The sequence below is a fragment of the Procambarus clarkii genome, chromosome 78 (assembly GCF_040958095.1).
Source record: "Procambarus clarkii isolate CNS0578487 chromosome 78, FALCON_Pclarkii_2.0, whole genome shotgun sequence".
In the NCBI taxonomy this organism is placed as follows: Eukaryota; Metazoa; Arthropoda; class Malacostraca; order Decapoda; family Cambaridae; genus Procambarus; species Procambarus clarkii.
The window spans coordinates 17353897-17379062 of NC_091227.1; the positions used below are offsets into that span (position 1 = coordinate 17353897).

Sequence of the window (25166 nt, forward strand, 5' to 3'; positions counted from 1 at the left end):
ATTAAAAAACATGCTTACCCAGAGAAAGTATTTATTATTTGCGCCTGCAGGATCGAGCTCTCTCTATCTTTCTCTTTCGGTGAACAGAGGCATCGGGTGAAAAAAATTTTACCCATTTGTTTCTGTCTCGGCTGGAAATCAAATCTGCGCGCGTGTGTGTAATTAGCTGTGTAAGTGTAGTAATTAGCGTGTGTAGGTGTAGTTACAGGATGAGAGCTACGCTCGTGGTGTCCCGTCTTCCCTGTACTCTTTGTCTTATAACGCTTTGTGTGTGTGCGCGCGCGCGTGTGTGCGCATGACCTATGAACTAAGCTACTAACGAACCATCAAAGGTTAAACGTCAGCTTGGCAAAACTTAAATCTGACCTAATTTCACCAGACCTTTGCTACAGGTTTAAGAAATGAACCTGACCAATTGTAACATCTTGAGATTATCTTGAGATGATTTCGGGGCTTTAGTGTCCCCGCGGCCCGGTCCTAGACCAGGCCTCCACCCCCAGGAAGCAGCCCGTGACAGCTGACTAACTCCCAGGTACCTATTTACTGCTAGGTAACAGGGGCATTCAGGGTGAAAGAAACTTTGCCCATTTGTTTCTGCCTCGTGCGGGAATCGAACCCGCGCCACAGAATTACGAGTCCTGCGCGCTATCCACCAGGCTAAGAGGCCACATGGAAATACTTACAAATTTATGTATATCATTTTAACATTTTCTTACAAAATTGTATTACAGCTGTGATAAAAGTAGTATTATAATATAGGCTTTAATAATACATAAAGCTGAGAAGACATTCATCTGTACAACGAGCCTAACTTTAAAGATAGTCGAGTCGTTTATTATGCACTCCATACCCATCCCGTGGTGGAAAGTTAGAGGCAGACAATGGGTTCAGGAACTCAACCCCACAACTCATTTAGCTCATCAAGTAACAATCTTGACACCTGTCTGTCAAGTAATTCCTTATCCATGATAAGTGTTTCTCCGTCTACTCCCGCCTGCCTCTCAAGTTTGTATAGTAGCCTTCTGTGTGGTACTGTATCAAAGGCTTTTTGGCAGTCCAGAAATATGCAATCTGCCCCTATCCTTCTCTGTCTTGTCTTATTTTCGTTATCTTATAAAACTTCAGGAGGTTCGTCAGGCATGATTTCCCTTCTCTAAAGCCGTGTTGTTGTTTACTTGCAATTATTTCCAGGTGTGCAACTAGTCTTAACCTTGTAATTCCTTGCAAGTGCTTTGCAAGGGATGCTTGTGAGGGACACTGGTCTGTAGTTAAGTGCTTCTTCTCTATCTCCTTTCTTGTAGATTGGCGCCACATTTGCCTTATTGTCTCATGGTGGTTATTATGCCTCCCTCTTATTGGCTAGAGGGTGACTTATTGGCTGTGTGTGTGTGTGCGCGCGCGCGTGTGTGCGTGTGTGCACTCACTTAGTTGTGTTTGGGGGGGAGTTGAGCTCTGACTCTTTGGCTGGCTGGCTGTGTGTGTGTGTGTGTGTGTGTGTGTGTGTGTGTGTGTGTGTGTGTGTGTGTGTGTGTGTGTGTGTGTGTGTGTGTGTGTGTACTCACCTATTTGTACTCACCTATTTGTGCTTGCGGGGGTTGAGCTTTGGCTCTTTGGTCCCGCCTCTCAACTGTCAATCAACTGGTGTACAGATTCCTGAGCCTACTGGGCTCTATCATGTGTGTGTGTGTGTGTGTGTGTGTGTGTGTGTGTGTGTGTGTGTGTGTGTGTGTGTGTGTGTGTGTGTGTGCGTGCGGCGTATGTTTACCTAATAGTGTTCTATTAGGTAAACACTATTGTGCAAACACACAGAAGGTGGGGGAGGGAATAATAGCTCTATGGCAGCATGCTTCCTTATACTCGAAAAGGATCTGTGGAGCACATTAGTTAACTCGCAATTTTCTCTGCCGGGCTTCGGGAGTATAAACTCTTGAAACCAACTACAGGTAAGATTCATTCCATCCCATCACGCTAGTAATCTGCACCCCCACTTCCTACCCTCCCACCACCCCTCCCGGGTCATCAGCTACAAACAACTCTTTCTCCAAATACGCATCAGACTATTCCTCCCCCTTCCAGCACCCACCATCCCATCCCACCCCATCTGAGTCCATGATACCCTTCCCCTCCCTTCCCTAGGACAAAACCTTCCCAATCTCTGTTCCTGCCAATATTCAATCCACTTCAAATCCAGCTCAATCCACTAACAGACAACCCCCGTGTCTCATCCAGTGCCTGATGTCAACCGCAAGCCCCAAAGGTTACCTTGAGGTTACCTTGAGGTGATTCCGGGGCTTAGTGACCCCGCGGCCCGATCTCTCTGGTCAGAGATCAGATCAGAGATGCGTCAGGTCAGAGATGCGAACAAGGGAGAGAGAGAGAACAGGTGAAGGACGCTAAACATCTGGCGCACCAATACTGAAATAAAGGGAGGAGGAGGTATGGCTGACCAAAAGGAATATTAGGCTAATTTTCAGGAAATTCTTATTGCCGAGGTAAACGGGTACTATAGTCTATCACAAAGAGTACATCGACGGAAGGTGAAAGGAGTTAGGTAGTGGGTGTTAATGTTCTCTAATGTGTGGCAGACGCAACCCAAAGATGGGAGCGAAGCTGCAGGGTATGAGGGACTGAACCAAGAGAAAATCATCCTGGAGTTACAGCCCCGCTCCTGTGCCAGGTAAGTCCACTACGGGCTCACCATAGCCCGTGTTATTTTTTAACTTTTGTTCTAAGTGGCTGAATCTAAAACAACAACAACGAGAAAATCATTTGGGAAGTAGACACGCAGGAAGTAGAAGCACTGAGAACGAGAGACAAGGCCTGCTTGATACCTGCTTGATGGGGTTCTGGGAGTTCTTCTACTCCCCAAATAAGGCACACTCCCCAAAGGCAACAAATATCTCTGGCAGTTTGGCTTTTATAGGGATGTGGATGAAGCAGTAGAGTGTGCGGACATAGACAGGGTCACACACTTGAGCATTACATCTTACACTGTGATAAAATTGAGCCTTTTAGAGAAAAATGTAAACTCACTCTGCATGAAATGGCAAAACATCTTATTACTAAGAATATAATATCTGAAATCCTTGCACTGTATCCATGTTTCGCTTCCAGTAAATTCATTACATATGAGATTAAGGAACAAGCAGTATATTGTGAAAACTAATAAGAAACAGCAGCTTCCATATATCACTAATACCTCCATCGCTAACACTGCTATGTATTATCGAAATGACCAACCATTAATGTAAAATTATTATGTATAAATGCAAAGTTATTGAAATGGAACAATCTCTGTAACTAGCTGATAATTATAAGGTGTGCAGGATAGATGTAAATTTTAATATAATAATCTCCGTTGAGGTCTGATAAAGATCTTTTGTGCCCTCTGTAATCCTTTTTGCGCTACTGCTCACGGGATGGGTATGGGGTGTACAATAAACTAGCCGCCTCCCGCCGCAACAACAATCAATAAGAAAAAAGAGGAAACTAGTATTCACACAACATAAAGCATACAAAACAAAGAATATTTGTTCTCGACAAACTCGTCACTCAAACAAATGAAAAACAATGTTTGAAGGACTACACACCTAATAAATATAAGTAAGACGAAGTCATGTCCCAAAGACTATTGGACCAAAACCTAAACTCAGTTCTTGGCTTGACAAGCACTGTCAAGAAGGATTAAGGAGAAGTATAAAGGCATTGTAAATATACAGAGAGCATAACAGAATCACAGCAAGCATCTACAAGAGAGCAAGGAATAAATATGTAGGAATTAGAAAAGTGGAGAGAGAATACGAGAACGACATAGCTAGTCCACAACAAAGGATCAAATGCTACCGAGCCACATCTAAAAATAATTTGTGAGAGCAAGCAAGCAATTATACCGAGGGAACTAGAGAAAACAGGTAAATGTGTTTCCTATATACAAGAAGGAAGACATGACCTACTGTCCTCCTAACTAGTATCACACACAAGTATAAATTGCAAGGTAAGATACTCGAGAGATTACTGTAATCAGAAGACACGTGACACATCAGGGGAAATGTACCTTTAGTTTACCTATTTATTGCCTGCATCTACTTCCTCATCACAATCGACTTGAGAATGGTCCAGGACGGACCGAAATGTCGTCGTCCCTTCACCTTCTAGTCTGTGGTCTGGTCATCATACTTTAGCCACGTTATTGTGACTCATCGCCTGCATATCTTTAGTTTGTAACCAACTTGGGGTCCAGTGGGTGCCCATCACGTCCCTTCAGTGACAGATCTGTTGGATGTTTATGATAAAATGACGTCCAGCGCATGTCTTGAAGGGACGTGATGGACAACCACCGAAGCCATGTTGGTTAGACACTAAAGATAAACTGTTCACGTGTTTTCTTCTGATTACAGTAATCTCTCAAGTGCCCAATCTTGCAATTCATGCTCGTGTGTGATACTAGTCAGTAGAACAGTGGGTCATGTCTTCCTTCTAGTATATAGGTAATACACGTATGTTTTCTACACCCATGGCAGTCCATTTTGCTACTAGTTGAAAAATTCAACAGAGGATATACACAATGTCGAATGCTTCCTGTACGTTCAGAAACACACGATTACCCATAATGGAGACTATTGTACGTGTTCGAGGAGGAGGAATAACATGGAAGGATCTGCACTTGGGTGGGTAAGGAAATGTCTCACCAGTAGAAGCAAAGGATTACAGTAAGAAATGAGGGGTGGCGAGGAGTCAAGGGTGGAGTACCTGACCTATATTGTACTTGGTGAGCGTTCTTCTATTCCTCAAGCTCAGTCTGGGCTTGAGGAATAGCTTGAGAACTGGGCCTCAAGCCCAGTTGGGCTTGTCTTCTGATGACTTAGTCCTACAGACCAAGTGGCCCGCAGGCTCACATATCCACCACAGTCCGGTTCGTCCGGCACTTCTTGAAGAAAACCATTCAGTTTTCTCTTGAAGATGTCCACGGTTGTTCCGGCAATATTTCTTATACTCGCTGGGAGGATGTTGAACAACCGTGGACCTCTGATGTTTATGCAGTGTTCTCTGATTGTGCCTATGGCACCTCTTTATGATGTACATGTACATCTCCCAGGTACATACACTTACTGCCGGGTATACAGCAGCATCCGGGAAACGAACCGAGAAGCAATGTGTTGGGTGAGTGGTACGGGGGACGCACCAGCAGCCAACCACAGTCAGCGTCCGCTGGATGTGTTACTGCTTCAAGTCTTAAACACACGTGACAAGGACAGGCGTCTCTTCACTATTCTAGTGTAATCTTTAAGCAAGATGAGAAAAAACTTCTTGTGTGATAGACGTCACACAGAAGTACAATAGACAGACGTCAGACAAAAGTACAATAGACAGACGTCAGACAAAAGTACAATACAGACGTCAGACAAAAGTACAACTGAGACATCACAAAACAAATACGACAGGCGCATTGTAGGGACCTGTCGTCGCTGTTAACACTTCATCTTGCTCTAAGTCATACCCACACACACACACACACACACACATAACAGAAGGTGCAAAGTGTCCTCCGGATTCCTGGCATATGAATCATCTAAGAGGTGAGAGAGTCTGCCTGATACCTGGTTGATGGGGTTCTGGGAGTTTTTCTACTCCCCAAGCCCGGCTTGACTTGTGAGAGTTTGGTCCACCAGGCTGTTGCCTGGAGCGGCCCGCAGGCCCACATATTCACCACAGCCTGGTTGGTCCGGCTGCTTCAGTCGTCGTTGCGAGACGTCCCCTTATTTAACCAAGAAAATTGTTATTTACTGAAGCCCGCGCTGAGAGAAAGCGTCTAAAGGCTTATTTGTGAATGGAGGGCCAATGTAACATCTTCACTAAGACATAACCACATCTCCAAGACTTTGTCGAGTGTCAGGATCGTGTGTGATGGGTCTGGTCACAATTCAAAGAATGCCAGAGGTTTGAGACCACCTTCTCTGAACTCGTGCTCACAAGATACTAAAGAAGAGTGACGTGTAGAATTATTGTGGCCATGTTGACCAGACCACACACTAGAAGGTGAAGGGACGACGACGTTTCGGTCCGTCCTGGACCATTCTCAAGTCGAATAAAGAACCCATGATTCACTGTAATTTTCAAAGTGTCGAGAATAGAAATAATAGCCTAACAGTGAATTTAGGGTCACAGTTAACTTGCAGTGACATTCTAGTGACGAGTGTCAAGTGGTAGCCTGTCCACAGTGAAGGCTGACTACAGTGAAGGCATGCTGAGTTTACCATGAAAGCAGGCTGAGTCTACAGTGAAGGCAGGCTCTAAGTTTACCGGCAGAGACAATAGTTGCGGTAACCCGAGCATAAGCTGCTGCGTACTAGTGGCTTTACAAGAATGTAATTACTATGCTATGTATCCTCACAATCCCAATGTACCTTCTTGCATATATATAAATAAATAAATAAATAAAGTGGGCCCACATTTCTGTACAATGAATACAGCGCCAGGCGGAGTACCAGTGTATTGGACAAGTGCATGGGGTTACAGAGGCGAACGAAGATTACAAACACAGCGTGAGGAACGTGGAGTGGAGTCAACATCATTCCAGTGTCAGAAAACATCATTGTTACGACTACAGTCACAAGCCGCTGAAAAATGGCGCCAAATCTGAGTGACGCGTCTCTCAGAAGGGACTGTCCGGCGGTTGTCATAGCAACAGGGTTTAAAAAAGGCTTATGTGGGAGCGTGGAGAGGCTCCGGGAGTTCTATTCTCGGAGCCTCGCCATTGTATATTAGTATGAATTATTATTGTTCATACACAATAATCATACACAATTATTATTGTTCATACACAATTATTATTGTTCATATACAATAATCATACACAATTATTATTGTTCATATACAATGAATTATTATTGTCATTGCTGTCACAATAAGTTAATTATGTCACATCATTTTGTTTCAAATATATACGAGAGGTAGAGTTGAGATGGATCTAGTAAATTATTATATAGATCTATAAGATAATGACTGTGCTTGGCTATCCATGGTTTTAGGCTAGATATTTGGGGCTAGCCTCATCCCAATTTTTCAGACGTGGTGGTCTGGGGTATGGGGTGGACATAAACTGGATGGGGTCGCCAAAATTCAAGACGATAGAGTACCACGGTTACATAATGACCCGCCAAAAACAATTTTCGGCACTGGCTACCCCCCTGGCTAAATATTTTGAAAACAGTTTTTTTCTTTAGTACTGATGTCGGGAAATTGAACTCAATTTATGATGTTCATATTCCAGGTATGATACTCCCTCTGCAGTCAGGTATAATTCACATATACACAGCCAGGTATGATCTGACATGGACTTAGTGCACTAGTATTTACAGAGCAATAACAATTATACTTACAGACAGAAATAACATTAAAGATGTCTTTAACAATCAACATGTCCAAGCTCAAGGTCAATCATATATGAGTCTCCAATTAAACACCACTCATCAAGTAGTTACAGGTATCAGTAAGGAGGGTAATTGTTTCTTATCAAGTCCACAGCCCTTAGAGATAATATATCATTATTGTTTTTTCGGGACAAAAAATCACAAACTTGTTGACATAGTCATAATTATTTTAGTTGTCTTAAAAAGTATCACAAGAACACACACACACAAACATGGTGGAAAAGAAATGGGCAGAGTTTCTTTCACTCTGATGCCCCTGTTACCTAGCAGTAAATAGGTACCTGGGAGTTAGACAGCCGCTACGGGCTGCTTCCTGTGTGTGTGTGTGTGTGTTAGAGAAATATATGTAGTAGATATAATAAAGGAAAAAATAGATTAATTAGAAAGACAGTGTCCAAAGCTAATTGCTCGATTCTACAGACACAAATAGTACAAAAGTAAACACAAACCAGAGAGAGAGAGAGAGAGAGAGAGAGAGAGAGAGAGAGAGAGAGAGAGAGAGAGAGAGAGAGAGAGAGAGAGAGAGAGAGAGAGAGAGAGACACAAGAACAACAAACGTGTACCTGTTGTCATAATGACCAGAGGTAGTGACCACACAAGCCCCTAAATGACCAAACTCACCTGCTGTGGGTAGTTTGGAGGTCATGGCGCTGTAGGTCGGAGCTCCCCGGTGCTGGGTCAGGCCGGTACACCAACACTCAAATGTTGGGTCATCACACACGTGTCATACAGAGGATAGTATTGAAAAGGGAAAATGGAGTGGAGGGAGGGGGGGGGAAGTCGATGGCGAGAGAGAAATGTTCGATGATCTAGTTTTTATCTTCCAGTGCTCGACACCCTGTCAAGACAAACACACTGTTGTCCTTTACACACACATTAGAGTGAAACGTCTTCCTCTCTCTGCAGATAAACGAATATAAACACCCGTGAAAGTTTAGGAAACAGGGAATCAACACAGCACCAATATATTACTAAACTGTATCCCCCTCAGACGAATACCACACAATTGCTGAGAAGCGTTCCGTCCCCTCCAGTCAGGCGAGACTCAAAACAGGTTCTAGACTGAACTGGCGAGTGAACACTAAACAGGTGACTGGACGGGGGACGGGGTCTTTGCCTTCTCAACAGTCGAGGATCACTGCCTGTACTGGACCCTCTTCGTCCTGGGAGGGGAGGGGGGGACTAGTCGACAGACGAATAGGAATGTCGATGAAACCAATGATGCAGGACGAATCTAGCCTATCTGGAGGACAACGGCATAGAGCTAACGGGAAGCTCAGGGTCCAGCACAAGGAATGTGACACAGCAAAGAATGTGACACAGCAAAGAATGTGACACAGCAAATAATATGACCCAGCACAAGGAATTTTTTTTTTTAGATATATACAAGTTGTTACATTCTTGTACATTATTCATGTATTCATACATTCATGTGCATTCTTGTACAATATGACCCAGAACAAGGAATATGACCCAGCACAAAGATTAAGACCTAACACAAATAATATAACCTAGCTCAATTAATATATCCTAGAATAAAGAAATAGTATAATCTTGCTTAACCTATACAACTAGCTTAAAAAATATAATCCAACAGAAAGAGACAGGGTCATTGTCAGGAGAAAGCGCCATTAAGCTATTAGGATTATATAGCACTTGGAAGGGATTAGGATTTGGGATGCGACGGGGGAAAGGAATGATGCCCAACAACTTGGACCTTCGGGGACTGAACGCCGACCTGCATGAAGTGACACCGTTGTAATGTGACCTAACCAAAAGAATATGATCTAGGCCTAGCCGGAAGAACATTGTCCTCGGCCTAGCCGGAAGAACACTGTCCTCGGCCCTAGCCGAAAGAACTTGATGTTACAGAAATAACATGGCTTAGTAGGGCTAACGTAACGACCAACCAATGGGCTAAATTACAGACTAAGAGATGAAGAGCGGACCTCCGGGCATCTTGGGCGAACTACCCCAGAAGGCATGACGAGGCATAAGTCCCAGGGGCAATGTTTGGCGAGGTTGGCCCTGCATGGCTCAAATATGAAGGCCACACAACCCTTCCTTACACCTGCAGTAATTCCACATGAAACACGACACTAACACAGATACAAGATGTTCACAATTTGTTTTTCCCTGGATGAAACAGCGTGTTTCTTCACAGAAATGTCCGTCATTTCCTTTCTCAAGGTCTGTTATCTGACTGCATCTATTGTTCACATATCGCACTACACAACGAAATTATTTCATTCACGTTAAGAGCGCCATCAATTTCTATTGGTATATAACCTTTTCTTATGGGCACAAGCGCACACTCCTCCACACTGAACGTCAACGAGACACTATTAGGTACAGCTTCCTACAGGTGGTGGTATTGAAATATAAAATGACAAATCACCATTTTATTTTTATTTTATATAACCCTTACCGTCTCAAATAATTCAATTATTTGCTATTACCCTTATCAAAACATAAATTTACTTTCAGATCCGTGTATAATATTCAACATCTAGTATAGCAGTTTACGAATTAAACGAAAACAAAGAGAAGGTATTTGGCAACCGTGTGTGGTTGTAGCGGACGAGGGTACCTGAGTGAAGCGGGCCTCAGTCCGTTCCCGGCCCCCACCGGATGACACGCTTCCCACAGCCTTCTCAAGCCTCATATAAACGGGTTCTTACTGATCCAAACTGTATGTATCTAGTTCACCGTATATATAGACTTCTTGAACATTGGGAACCTTCCGGAACCCGTTATGTGACTTATTACCTTTACATCACCCCCAACAGGATTACTGAATGTGGTATATAATAAACAATATCATTTATTTATATACAAGAAGTTACATTGGGTTTATGAGAGAACATAGCATGATGTGTTCGCATTCTTGAAAAGCCACTAGTACGCACAGCGTTTCGGGCAGGTCCTTAATCTAACAGATAATATTAAGTAGGTAATTTCTAACAAAATTTATAAAATGTTAACAGGTACATTGTAAGAAAATTTGACAAAGTAGGCACATTGAAAGCTTTGATTGATATCATTGATAGCTTGATTGATAATATGACAAAGATTAGTAGGCAAATATAAGTATAATATGACAAATATGATTAATATAATATGACAAATATGATTAATATAATATGACAAATATGATTAATATAATATGACAAATATGATTATGATAAATATGACAAATATGATTATTATGATAAATATGACAAATATGATTAATATGATAAATATGACAAATATGATTAATATGACAAATATAAGTATAACTATGCCCACATTGCTAAAGTTTGCATTCGATGAAGATACTTAGATGCATGGACATTTATGCAGCTACCCTGAACTACTTGATGGCTAACAGAGTTTATGTCAATAGCTGTAAGTTGCTTAGCTATACGAAATTTGGGATTCAGTTCCTGAACCTATTATGTGCCTCTAACCTTTTCCACTACCACTCACAGGATTGGTTTGGTGGACAATGCCTCTCAATAGAATGTGTATTAAGTGCGGAACAATTTAATTAAACTGTACTTGCCTAGTTGTGCTTGCGGGGGTTGAGCTTTGGCTCTTTGTTCCCGCCATTCAACTGTCAATCAACTGGTGTAGAGATTCCTGAGCCTACCGGGCTCTATCATATCTACATTTGAAACTTTTTAGGGAGACAGTTCTTTCTAACGTCCCTGTGGCTCATTTGGGTATTCAGTTTCCACCTGTGTCCCCTTGTTCGCGTACCACCCGCGTAGTCAAAAGCAAGCTGTCTGATAAGATTCCCGTCTCGTAGTTTATCATAGCAACTTTGCATAAATTGAGCATATTTTTAAGAACATTAGACAGGATAAAATAAATGTCATCCGTATGACCTTTAGTTGTCATCAAGGTTAATGTGTACTACCACGCATCAAGTATAAAGGAGAGGAGGGTAGAGTGTGTACGGAGGGGGGTAGTGTTTGTACGGGGGGTGAGTGTGGGGGTAGAAAGAGAGCATGTAATGGGGGAGGGGGAAGAGAGGAGGTTGGAAGCTTTACTATTCCTCAAGCATCAGTGAGCAATACAGTCCCTGACATACGCAGTGACTTCCTGGAGGCCGAGGGGGAGAGAGAGAGAGAGAGCGGCACAGTCCCTGACAGCAATAAGTAAACGTGGGTCCAGCGCGCTGACACACACAAAGGAGAATAACATTTCTAAGAAGGTCGGAGTACTGGGTCTCGGTAGCACAGTTGGATTCGTTCTCGACTCACAATCTGAAATACCGGGATCTAATCCCACTGGAAGACAAGAGTTAGGGGGGACATGATTACCACATACAAGATTCTTAGAGGAATTGATAGGGTAGATAATGAAAATTTATTTAACACAAGGGGCATGCACACACTAGGGGACACAGGTGGAAATTGGATGCTCAAATGAGCCATAGAGATATTAGGAAGAACTTTTTTAGTGTAAGAGTATTAACAAATAGAATGCATTAGGAAGTGATGTGTTGGAAGCAGACACCATACACGGTTTCAAGTGTAGATATGATAGAGCCCAGTAGGCTCAAGAACCTGTACATCAGTTGATTGGCAGTTGAGAGGCGGGACCAGAGAACCGAAGCTTAACCCCCGCAAACACAGCTAGGTGAGTACACGGGAGCTTGAAAGGCAGGGTCCAAGAGCTATTGCTCGATCCTGTAGGCACAAATAGGCGAGTCTATTTTATATAAAATTTAAAATTCTTCTCGTTGAAAGTGAGAGCTTTCCATTGTTCATATCTGTCTTAACTAAATAACGTTTTGGACAGATGATCTGAGTAAGTTGATTAAACACTTTCGTGCCCCGCGGTCGTAAATACCAGTCCGATATTTTTGTCGTGAAGGTGCAGTAGCGTCGTAAATTTACGTCCGATTAAATAATACTGGGCGCAACTTCCTTAACTGTAGCCTCTGTTTAACGCAACAGTAAAATGTGTACTTGGATGAAAAAACGATTCTTCGCGGCAGGGGATCGTATTCCAGGGACCATAGGATTAAGGACTTGCCCGAAACGCTACGGGTACTAGTGGCTGTACAAGAATGTAACAACTCTTGTATATATCTCAAAAAAAAAATATTTGTATAAAATCCAAGTCTTATCCGATCGACCTGGAGATAGTATGAACATGTTTGCCATTAAATTTCCGTTTTCTCTAATAGCCACATGGCCTATTTGGGAGAAAGGCATTGTATTGTAACTTAGTGGAAAGACTATTGTATTTTTCACACGACGAGTGTAATCGACGTTGGTTTTTTATTTGGTGCCGATCTAACGCATCCTTGTGTAACATTTTAGATATATGTTCTTCTAGAACAGTCTATTGCGAACACATTGGTATAAAAATGAAATATGTACATTGAAAATTAAGGTCAGGACAGTGAAAAGAATATACACTTTTGAATACTGGTTTCGCGGATGTGTGGTAACTGGTAACACTTCGCCCACTTCACACACTCTTGCGGGTGGGCCGCGATCACGATTCTACATTTATATGCATATGTCCGTGTAGGGAATTTAATTGCGATCACAGTGATACCAAATTTGACGCTGTAGGACAAGTGTGGAGTTGACAACCTTGAAAAGAATAGAAACATTTCGTCGCTGTTTGGAGCTCACGGCTAGTGATCGATGTAGTTCTTTATTTGGTGGTGATTTAACTCATGCTTTGGTGACATTTTATACATATGTTCTTATAGAACATTCTATTGCAAACACATTGGTACAAAAATGAACTATGTACATCGAAAATTAAGGTCAGGACATTGAAAAGAGTATGCACTTTTCAGTGCTGCCGCTCGATCGCCCCAAAACGTCGATTCCACTTCGAGAAAGTTTTGTCCAGTTTGTGGAAAGCGCGAAAGTGTTTTTAATTAAAGAATCTATTCAAATTATAAATTATTTTAAAATGTACAGTGAGAAGACAATTATACGAGTCTGTCCACTTGAACGCCGTTTTTCTTTGTATCACAGAAAACGTTTACAGCGTGTTTGAGAACAGGGATAACTATAATAATATGGTGAAGGCTGGAAGCATGCAGTTTTTCCGACCAAAAATCACCATACCTCCATGAAACAAAAACGAATCGCCAACACAGATACGGAAATTAGACGTTACCACATCGTCCGATACTCACACAAAGAACAATATACTATACAGCTAACACCACCACAAGATAAAGAGATGGAACGAAACACCGCTGCTTCTCAGGAAAATATTCGGCACCTGACCAAAAGCCAAACTGGAGGTGTCCGGACAGATGCCAAATCAAGATTATATACCTGTAGTCTGTTTCGAGAGTCCTTATACTCTTAACACCGGTCTGTGATCAGGACATAGACAGCATGTCCATGCACTCTGTACCAGGCCCAGTCCTGGAATTTTGTATTTATCAATAATAGAAAAAAAATGTAATAAGATGCAAAATAACAGACCGATAACACTAACATCACATACAGTATTTAATAACAATCTTCGAGAGAATTCCCAGATCACAAAACATATGGACCAACAATCTTGAGGGTTATCTTGAGATGATTTCGGAGTTTTTATTGTCCCCGCGGCCCGGTCCTCGACCAGGCCTCCACCCCCAGTAAGCAGCCCGTGACAGCTGACTAACACCCAGGTACCTATTTTACTGCTAGGTAACAAGGGCATAGGGAGAAAGAAACTCTGCCCATTGTTTCTCGCCGGCGCCTGGGATCGAACCCAGGACCACAGGATCACAAGTCCAGCGTGCTGTCCGCTCGGCCGACCGGCTCCCGTTTACATAACTCAAGACATGAGTCAGAATAAGGACCTCTTGGCTCTGCAATTGGGAAACCACTAAGACATGGTAGGAGGAAAAAGGCTGTCATATATACACATTTTATGTCATTATCAAAGACATGCAAAACGCCTATGTATATAGGCGAATATACACAATTTGCGAAAGCGTTTGACAAAAGTGGCCATTGTACACGAAATGCGGACAAAATGATTTACTGGAAAATTAGGGAGACGGATTTTTAATTTCCTAACAAACCCCAGTGTGTAATAGTCAATAAATACCATCTGGATCAACCACCGCGAAAAGCTGTCTCCCAGGGCACGGTGCTTGCTCCAGTACTTTTTCTCATTCATTATTCTTATTCGGAAATAAACAAGGACAAACTACAAATGATAGGAATTTCATGAGTAGGCAATACAGAGGACACAGCACATCTCCAAACTTATATAAATTAGCTATCTCACAGGCAATAACACGTTTAATGGAAGATAACTTCCAGCTCCTGTGCCATGGAAAAAAAGATAGCAAAACGGAAACCTCGTATAAAATGCAGTCAAATCACACTATAGAATGAAAAGGCAATATAAAAATTGTTTTGACCTACCTCTTTACCGGCTGGTAATCATGAGATCATCGCTAATCATTTGAGATCATCACTAATCATTTGAGATCATCGCTAATTTTTGTCATTTTCTGTGCATGAACCTACATTATGGGACACTATTCTACACGAACACCACAGTACACCAATATACATACATTACAAAGCGCTACATCACGACATATATGGTCGCTCGGTATCATGCTAAGCGTCACACATGACATTACACAACCATATTGCATTGCACAATACCACACCATAACTCCTTAAAACACGCCATGTGCACCATATTATACATCATAACATATTACTCATTACTTACATACCTTGTGTTTGACCCTCTGTCCTGTGTGACAGTGAATACCAGCATTATCCTCACTTTAATAAGACTTAATTGAAATCCTCAGATTAGGCAAAATTGTAATTAATTTTGTCAATAAAGATGTTAAATAATAATACATACCATATTACACACAAGACTATACATCACAACATACTATACAACAATACACCACACCATACCACTTGCTACACTGTACACCCCTCCCCCCCCAATACCACACCACAAAACATTGAACGCCACATCACCTTAATAGCATGCATAAAACACACTTCACCATATCACACCTCACCACATAACATGCCATACACCACACCATACCATCATACACGACCCCGTATACCAACCAACGCCACTTGGAGAGCAGTTTACCTAGTGTTGACACATCAAACAATACACTGTGTTACAACAAGCTGCTACTGCCATCTGGTGCAGCTTTAGTTCAACATTATTTCTGGATATTAACATGTCAAATTGGAAGTGGCATTTGTTAAGTGTTTGTGTAGAAGTATTTGTGAAAATAAAGTAAGTTAAGGGTTTTTTATAATCTTGCTTCACTGGAGAAACATTAAGAATAAAGAGCACATTGAGCACTCAAAGGCACGCGAACCCATTGTCCCCTCAGCCTCTCTCTCAGTGTCCTTCAGCCTCTCCCTCATCCCTCCCTCACTCCTCCATCTTCCTACACCCCCACCCCCCTCGTCCTTCAAGTATCCCCTCTGCCTTTCTCCTCCCCTCTTACTAATTTAATTTTGCCCCGAGGGGCGAGTTTATTGGGCAGCGTCACTCATCCTGTGAGTGGACACACCGCCATAGCAACATGTACAACACTCCCCAATAGGAAGAAAACCCGCTGAGTGGTTCTTATAAGGCCCAGGTCAGGCCCTGGGCTTCTCCTGGGCTGTGGTTGTCCTCTCCCGTAGCATCTGACTTCATGCTTGTGATACATATAATCACTGTTGAGAGGCGGGACCACAAGGGAGACATCTCCCGTCACGCAGGGAGCAGTCGCACCTCCACAGATCTCCAGTATCAGCTCTTGATACTGGTAATGGCTCAAAAGGGCCACCACTTACGGGCTATTCATGCCCGTGCCACCTTTTGGGTGGCTTAATCTTCATCAATCAATCAATCAGGCGGGACCTAAGGAGCCATAGCTCAACCCCCGCAAGTACATATTTTCTCTTACTCTATGCACCCACTATATGTAGGAAAACATATCTCTAACCCTATATCAGACAGACGAGAATTTTTGTTTATTGATTAGCACTGTGACAGCACTATAATCACCTATAGTAGAGTACTCAATATATCACTACACTAAATTATTAGGCGGCTATTGTGCCGTTTAATAAATCTCTGAAGAAAATGCATATACAGTATGGTGGTTAGCACTGTAAATGAATGGCCACGTTTGTGGTAGAAAATAAACTTAAAAAAATAGAAGACAAAAAAATCTGCATCCCTGCCTTGCTGACTCGCCGCCCCACACTACATCACTACCCTCCTCTGCCTCTCAACTTCCCTCAACCTTGCCTCTATCTCTCAACAACCCCCCCCCCCTCCCCTCGGATGGGAAAGGGGAGGGGGCGTTGAGAGAAGGGTTCTCAAATCCACAAGGGCCGTGGCGAGGATTCGAACCTGCGTCCGGGAGCATCCCAGACACTGCCTTAATCGAATCCTCGTCACGGCCCTTGTGGACTTTGTTCATTTGATGCATTATTGTGATCTCTGTGTGTGAAGGGTTCTCAACCTTCCATCTGTCAGCAAAATTAGCTAGCCCACTACCTGTGTCTGGCCCACACCGCACTCCGTCACTACTACTAATCTCCTTCAACCTCCATGTTCCTCACTATACCTCTGTAACTCAGCCTGGAGTATACCTGAAGTTGGATACGCAAGCTGTTCTTCCCAAGCTAGGCATGGCTGGTGAAAACTTGATCCAACAGGCTGTTGCTTGGAGCTGCCTGTAGGTCCACATATCCATTATAACGGCGCTCGTCCGACACTTCCTGCAGGAACTTATCAATGTGTTTTTTCAACACGTCCAATTTTGTTCCAGCAATATTTCTTATATTTCTTGGGAGGATATTAACTCCCACTCACTCACTCACTCACTCGTGCAGTACTTCAGTACTGCACGACTTCAACCATATTTCCTTTACAGTACTTCAACCATATTTCCTTTCCATAGATGGGTAATCTACAACAGTAGAAACGAAGAGATAGTAATGTAAATAGACTTACGATAGTCACTCCTGTGAGTGGGTTTACGCGCGCGCACAATATATTTTAAATACAATCCCATTTATTTATGCATCAGTGTTTATGTGGATCAGTATGACTCAAGAGCTCGCCGGAAATAGTTGTGTATACTATGACATCCACCAACCCCGCACCGTGTGACACAGCCCACACACTATGACATCCACCAACCCCGCACCGTGTAACACAGCCCACACACTATGACATCCACCAACCCCGCACCGTGTGACACAGCCCACACACTATGACATCCACCAACCCCGCACCGTGTGACACAGCCCACACACTATGACATCCACCAACCCCGCACCGTGTAACACAGCCCACACACTATGACATCCACCAACCCCGCACCGTGTAACACAGCCCACACACTATGACATCCACCAACCCCGCACCGTGTAACACAGCCCACACACTATGACATCCACCAACCCCGCACCGTGTGACACAGCCCACACACTATGACATCCACCAACCCCGCACCGTGTGACACAGCCCACACACTATGACATCCACCAACCCCGCACCGTGTAACACAGCCCACACACTATGACATCCACCAACCCCGCACCGTGTGACACAGCCCACACACTATGACATCCACCAACCCCGCACCGTGTAACACAGCCCACACACTATGACATCCACCAACCCCGCACCGTGTAACACAGCCCACACACTATGACATCCACCAACCCCGCACCGTGTAACACAGCCCACACACTATGACATCCACCAACCCCGCACCGTGAGACACAGCCCACACACTATGACATCCACCAACCCCGCACCGTGTAACACAGCCCACACACTATGACATCCACCAACCCCGCACCGTGTAACACAGCCCACACACTATGACATCCACCAACCCCGCACCGTGTGACACAGCCCACACACTATGACATCCACCAACCCCGCACCGTGTAACACAGCCCACACACTATGACATCCACCAACCCCGCACCGTGTAACACAGCCCACACACCACAACAGAAAAATGATTACCCAAACTAAAATCCGGTCTAGGGAGGAGCGTGTCGACCGCCCAGCCCGTCCTCCTAAGGTTTCACAACATAAAAAAACGGTCAGTTTAAAGTGTCCGCTTAACCTACCAGAGGCCCCAAAACAGAAAATGGGACAGTACATCCTTTTCGGCAGCTGCTTCCATTTTCTAGTACAATTTTTGGCCTTAGGTAACGCATACGAGCGAAAAGTGACGTTCTTTCTACGACAGGTTGTACTTCTTCCTGACGCAGCAAGAGATTGATTCATTGATGAAGATTAAGTCACCCAAAAGGTGGCACGGGCATGAATAGCCCGTAAGTGGTGGCGGCCCTTTTGAGCCATTACCAGTATGAAGAGCTGATACTGGAGATCTGTGGAGGTGCGACTGCACCCTGCGTGACGGGAGATGTCTCCCCCGTCGCAGTGTCATGCATTGGTTTATATAGCCTCTGTGTCTCACCCACTCACGAGCCTGGCGGCTGAGTGGACAGCGCTCGATATTCGTAAGCCTAGATCCGGGGATCGATCCCCGGCGATGGCGGAAACAGAGTGGTTAGTAAATGGAATTCACTAGGAAGTGATGTGGTAATGGCAGACTCCATACACAGTTTCAAATGTAGATATGATAGAGCCCAGTAGGGTCAGGAACCTGTACACCAGTAGATTGACAGTTGAGAGGCGGGACCAAAGAGCCAGAGCTCAACCCCAGCAAGCACAACAAGGTAAGTATACACACAACACAGAAGCCTTAACAGTTATACAACCAGCTCCGAGGTGCTGCTTTATGCCTGTGATATGACTCACCACCACCCCCACCCCCTCTTCTTCCGCCCCCACCCACCCCCACCTACACTGAGGCTGCAGTGTAGGTGTACACTGTACACTTTTATACATCAAAGAATGCCGAAGGACATCCTTTGATGTATAAAAGATCAATCTTAGACTGAGGACAGACAGAGACTGAGGACTGGACTCTGGAGGACTGGACTGAAGACTTAGAGTGAGGACAGAGACAGACTGTGGGCGGTGTGCATGGTTGCTGTTGCTCTGGGACCGAACATCGAGTACCTCATGTTGAGTGACATTCACTGGGAACGCAAGTCCTGCACTCTTGGCCATGTAGCGTGCAATAATTCACTTGCCTCTACTATCAAACCAACAATTAGGATTATTTATCCAAATATCTAAATAAAGCAACGTTCAAACCATGCCCCCCCCCCCCTAAATCGTTTAACAAGGATACCTGATCAACCAGGCTGTGACTCATACGTCAGGCTGCGAGCAGCCGCGTCCAACAGCCTGGTTGATCAGTCCAGCAACCAGGAGGCCTGGTCGACGACCGGGCCGCGGGGACGCTAAGCCCCGGAAGCACCTCAAGGTAACCTCAAGGTAAGGTAAGGATTGGCGCCCAGTAAATCCTCCCCGGCTAGGATACGAACCCCAGGACAAAGCGCTCGCAAAACACCAGGAGAGTGTTTTACCACTTCCCCACGGGGACTGTGGTGGAAATGGTGAAGGATTCGACTTTGGGGGATGCGGGGGGGGGGACGTCGATATAAGCCTAACGTGTATGAATACACCCTGGCTTCCTGTCCCCCGACACAGTGAATTATTATTACAGAGAGGAGGAGGGCATGCGAGGAGGAGGAAGGTGCAGCTGACAGCGGATATGACACGCTGCCTAGACTATGTCTTGCACATTATTCTGACGTCATATCTGATAAGCGAAGCTCTGAGTGGAACCTGTTCTCACAAATACCACTCCGTAAAAAATGCAGCTCTTCTGCCTAACCGGAACCGTCAGGAACGAGGCAAGCCACCCAATCATCGGAGCCGATGCTCATCAGTACCAAGAGGGTCAATGTTGACCAGACCACACACTAGAAGTTGAAGGGACGACGACGTTTCGGTCCGTCCTGGACCATTCTCAAGTCGATTGTTGCAATATTGACCCAAATGGGTCAATATTGCAGTAAGACTATCGTCTTATTGTGGTTGTGTGAGTGGAAGTATGGCCGCTTTTCATTGTTCTAGACGTCAAAATAAAAGCTGTTTACTTTCACGGATCTTTGTTCACATGTGTGTCAATTTCGTAATTATGTCTAATGCTATTGGAGTTAGTGTAAGTTATCTTCGTGAAACAAAGCTTTAGCGACATCTACCAGTGATAGTGTTATGTGGGCGATCTTTTAGCTAGTGGAGCTGATTGCTCTTTGACGCAAATCAGCTCCACTAGCTCGTGCTCATTGACGATGAGCAAGCAGAGGTCGAGGTCGTGTCCACTTCGTCGTCCGCATTATTTGCATTTGTTTCTTCTTGTTGGGTGTTGATGGTCATCACCCAAACACAGTGTAGGCTAGTAGCCGTCTTGAGAGTTAATACAACAGACATCGGTAATCTAGACAAAGATGTCTTTAAAACACACCCTTACAACATACGCTAAACCTGTACCATAAAATATAACACGGCCATAAAATCCCGCGTCCCCCCCCCCCTCCAGGGAAACACAATAGAAAATGGGAGAAAGTGAAAGTTTATTACAAGGAAAAACGTCTTAGAAAAATAAACACGCAGGACGCAGAGGAATAGTGGCTGAATCAGGATACACTGATAATGCTAAACTAATCAAGTGAGGATGATGAAGCTCCTAGTACCTTTTTTTTTAAGATTCAGCTACTGGGAACAAAAAGTTCTAAATAGCACGGGCTATGGTGAGCCCGTAGTGGACTTACCTGGCACAGGAGAGGGGCTGTAACTTGTCACGTACCTGGAGCGGCCTTTTTTAAGTTCTACTCTCCAAGCCCAACTTGGGGCCAGGTTTGACATGTGATAACTTAGTCCAATAGGTTCTTGCTTAGAGCGGTCAGCAGGTGGCTACATCCACTACAACCTAGTTGGTCTGGTATATCTTGCAGGAACATGTCTAATTTTCTTTAGAACACGTCCACTTTAGTTCGGGCAATATTTCTTATGTTTACTGGGATGATAGTGTATAGCCGGGAGCCGGTCGGCCGAGCGGACAGCACGCTGTACTTGTGATCCTGTGGTCCTGGGATCGATCCCAGGCGCCGGCGAGAAACAATGGGCAGAGTTTCTTTCACCCTATGCCCCTGTTATCTAGCAGTAAAATAGGTACCTGGGTGTTAGTCAGCTGTCACGGGCTGCTTCCTGGGGGTGGAGGCCTGGTCGAGGACCGGGCCGCGGGGACACTACAAACCCCCGAAATCATCTCAAGATAACAAGGTACTCAGTGGGCACAATGCCCAAGAGTAGCGTTAATTCAACACCGAATCAACGTTAATAAACGTTGAATTAACGTTATTCTTGGATATTTTAACTGCGTAACTGAGGAAAGAATATTAGAACAAATCAGTGAATCTGCAAGCTGGTACAAGGCAGTTGCAGCCGACAATCTCAATTATTGATGACACGGCGGCGGTTGAGGGCGAGATTCTGCAATAGCTTGAGTCTGTCTTGGATACAATTACCCATCGTCAGTCACGATGAAAACAACAGCAGAGTTGCACAATATGTGCAGCAGAGAGGGAAGACCATCTTTGTCAAATACAGATATTATTCTTTAGATTCCCAAACTTTGTACCTGGAAGTTAACCTCAGTTTGAGGGTTGGTAAATGTTAAGTCTCCTTGTTCGACCGTTTGTTCGCTTTAGACAGTTCAGTAAGGCCTGGAGCATACCTGAAGAGGGTTTTGAGAGTTCTACTACTCCCAGAGCCCGGTCTGAGGTCAGGCTTGATTTGTGATAACTTGGTCCAACAGGCTGTTGCTTGGAGCGGCCCGCAGGCCACATATCCACTATAGCCTGTTTGCTCCGGCACTTCTTTGCAAGGCCCCCATGTGTCTAGGTACATGTTGATACCTGGTTGATGGGGTTCTGGGAGCTCTTCTACTCCCCAAGCCCGGCCCGAAGCCAGGCTTGACTTGTGAGAGTTTGGTCCACCAGGCTGTTGCTTGGAGCGGCCCGCAGGCCCACATACCCACCACAGCCCGGTTGGTCCGGCACTCCTTGAAGGAGGTTACAAGTTACAGGATGAACAACCCAAGCAGGTTTCAATCTATTTGCTTTGATGAGGGAGGTTGTACAATGTGCTATGGCGGTATATTCACTTACAGGATGAGTGACAGTCCAATTCGTTCTTCAAGGCAATATCTCAAAAGATGACTCTTGCAGTAAGAAGATTTAGTAGAGTCCTGTGTAGACGTCTTGCAGAGAATTAAGACGGCGCCAATACTCGACACAGCTACCATCTCGTTCACTACTTGTTGAAACTTGAAATAAGTTTATTGAGGTAAAATACACACAAAGGGATGAGGTAGCTTCAAGCTATTCTCACCCTGTTCAGTACATCGTGTTAATACATACATAGACACACATCACAAGCAATAAACTTAATTATTACCGAACATTCTGAGAGATAAACATATACATTTCCTTACTACTTGTTTGCTTCCCGTTCTTCTTCTCCTTGTTCTCCATCATCCTGTTCATTTTTCTTATCTCATTTTTCTTGGCCACTTAATTGTTCATAGTTCTTTTGTTCTGCGCGTTTTTGTGATTCTCCTCTGATTCTTCCTTCCTAATATTTTTGTTTTATCATCCTCCCAATCTTCTTAATGCTGATGTTATTCTCATCTCATTCCTTCTTAAATTTTGCCCCTGAGGGCGTGTGCATTCTTCCTGCTATTGTTCTTCTATTATTCGACCTGTTGTTCCTCCCATCTTCCTTCACCACCATCATGCACCACCTTTCTTCTCACCCATTCTCCTAAAGCTCCCCATTCCCCCGTCATTCCAAGAGAGGTCCCGTATTGTAGTGTGTAAGGGCATCGTCCCGTGTTAAAACAGACGGCGCCACCACCCTGCCCCCCAACCCCCCCATCTCACGTCCACCAACGGTTAAAGTCCTCCCCGTCCGAACCTCAACCACCACCACCAGTCACGTTCGTCCCACCTAACCCGTCTACCATATATCACGGCCCCTTTATATGGGTTCATACATATAAGTCCACTACGGGCTCACCATAGCCCGTGCTACTTGTCCCACTCCTGTGCCAGGTAAGTTACGGGCTCACCATAGCCTGTGCTACTTGGAACTTGTTCTGAGTAGCTGAATCTATAACACAACAACAACATGGGTACATACAATGGGCTCAAGCAATGCTATTCGGGCTAGTCATGCCCGTGCCGGGGGACATCTCACGTCATGCAGGGTGCAGTCGCACCTCCACAGATCTCCAGTATCAGCTTTTGATACTGGTAATGGCTCAAAAGGGCCACCACTTACGGGCTATTCATGCCCGTGCCACCTTTTGGGTGGCTTAATCTTCATCAATTAATCAATCATGCCCGTGCCACCTCCTGGGTGGCTTAATCTTCATCAATCATCAATCAATCGGCTCACTATAACCCCTACTACATGGACCGTTCTGAGTAGTTAAATCTAGAACAACAACATGGGCTCACACTATTTATACCATCTAGGTCTGGCAGCCTACAACTCATATTATTTAAGTGTGAAACTATTCACATAACACTATGTGGGTCAACTGTCTGACTAGGGGACTGGCGGACATTCCTTTCTCCCGTCCCATCCCAAATCCTTATCCTGACCCCTTCCAAGTGCTATATAGTCGTGATGGCTCCGCGCTGTCTCCTGATAGTTCCCTTCCATTTTATATTATTCGGGGATATTCCTGCTTGCTTTTCCATGTGGTATACTTTGACAATCAAGGGATGGGATATTCATGTTATTTTACGTTACTGTATAGTATTTGTTTAATTATTACTCATTATTTCCACAGATTTCAACGCTATTCCATTATCAAATAGTAAACTAATATAGTTTCCAGGGTCGGAAAATAGAACTCTCGAAACCTTCTCCAGGTATGCACCTTGCCAGCATAAAGCCAAAATTGAAAACCATAAAGCCAAAGGTTTGCAACAAAATTGGTGCCAGATGTAAGACGGTTCCACTAGCCTATCCTTATATCTTCGCCACTCTCACATCTCTAGAGACACGAGAGACATCTCCCGTCACGCTAGGGTGCAGCCATACCTCCACAGATCTCCAGTAGCATCTATTGATACTGGTAATGGCTCAAAAGGGCCACCACTTACGGGCTATTCGTGCCCGTGCCACCTTTTGGGTGGCTTAATCTTCATCAATCAATCAATCTCTAGAGGACAGAAGAAACAGAAGGGATATAATCACAACCTGCAGATAAGGTGGAAAAGGATAGCCTCTTCACATTAAGAGAAAGTAGAACAAGACAAATGTAAAGGCTGGAAATGCAAATGAGCCTAGGGAATGTAAGGCAATACTTGTACAAGTATTACCTGACACTTCACGGGTTACCTTACCTTCGGCAGACGAGGAGTCACAATAACGTGGCTAAAATATGTTGACCAAACCACACTAGAAAGTGAAGGGACGACGACGTTTCGGTCCGTCCTGGACCATTCTCAAGTCGATTGGAAACGCCGTCGTCCCTTCACTTTCTAGTGCGTGGTTTGGCCAACATACCTTACCCTCACTTTAAAAGGTTAGTGAAGTGGCACTTATGGGTAGTCAACAAGTGGAATGGACTTATAGTAGTTTTGGAAGCCACCTCCATCCACAATTTTGGGCAGATTCGACAAAGAATTTTAACAAAAATAGTCAAGTTGGGATGCACCAGATACAACATGATGGTTTTAAAGTAGTCAAGTT

At 44.2% G+C, this 25166-nt stretch overlaps 1 protein-coding gene across 4 annotated transcripts in view; it reads right to left on the reverse strand.

Moving 5' to 3' along the window:
* Nucleotides 1–25166, reverse strand: part of anne (anne boleyn) — a 70675-nt gene that overhangs the window by 43316 nt on the left and 2193 nt on the right. For 2 of the 4 annotated variants that reach the window (XM_069314100.1, XM_045727363.2), the window contains exons 1-2: nucleotides 9720–9775; nucleotides 8052–8330 (exon numbers count right to left, since the gene is read on the reverse strand). The exons of the other annotated variants lie outside the window; for them this stretch is intronic. In XM_069314100.1, the coding sequence (XP_069170201.1) occupies nucleotides 8052–8076 (25 nt within the window). In that variant the 5' untranslated portion in view covers nucleotides 8077–8330; nucleotides 9720–9775. Of the gene's footprint in view, nucleotides 1–8051; nucleotides 8331–9719; nucleotides 9776–25166 lie in introns of those variants that run through there. 4 annotated transcript variants of the gene reach the window in all.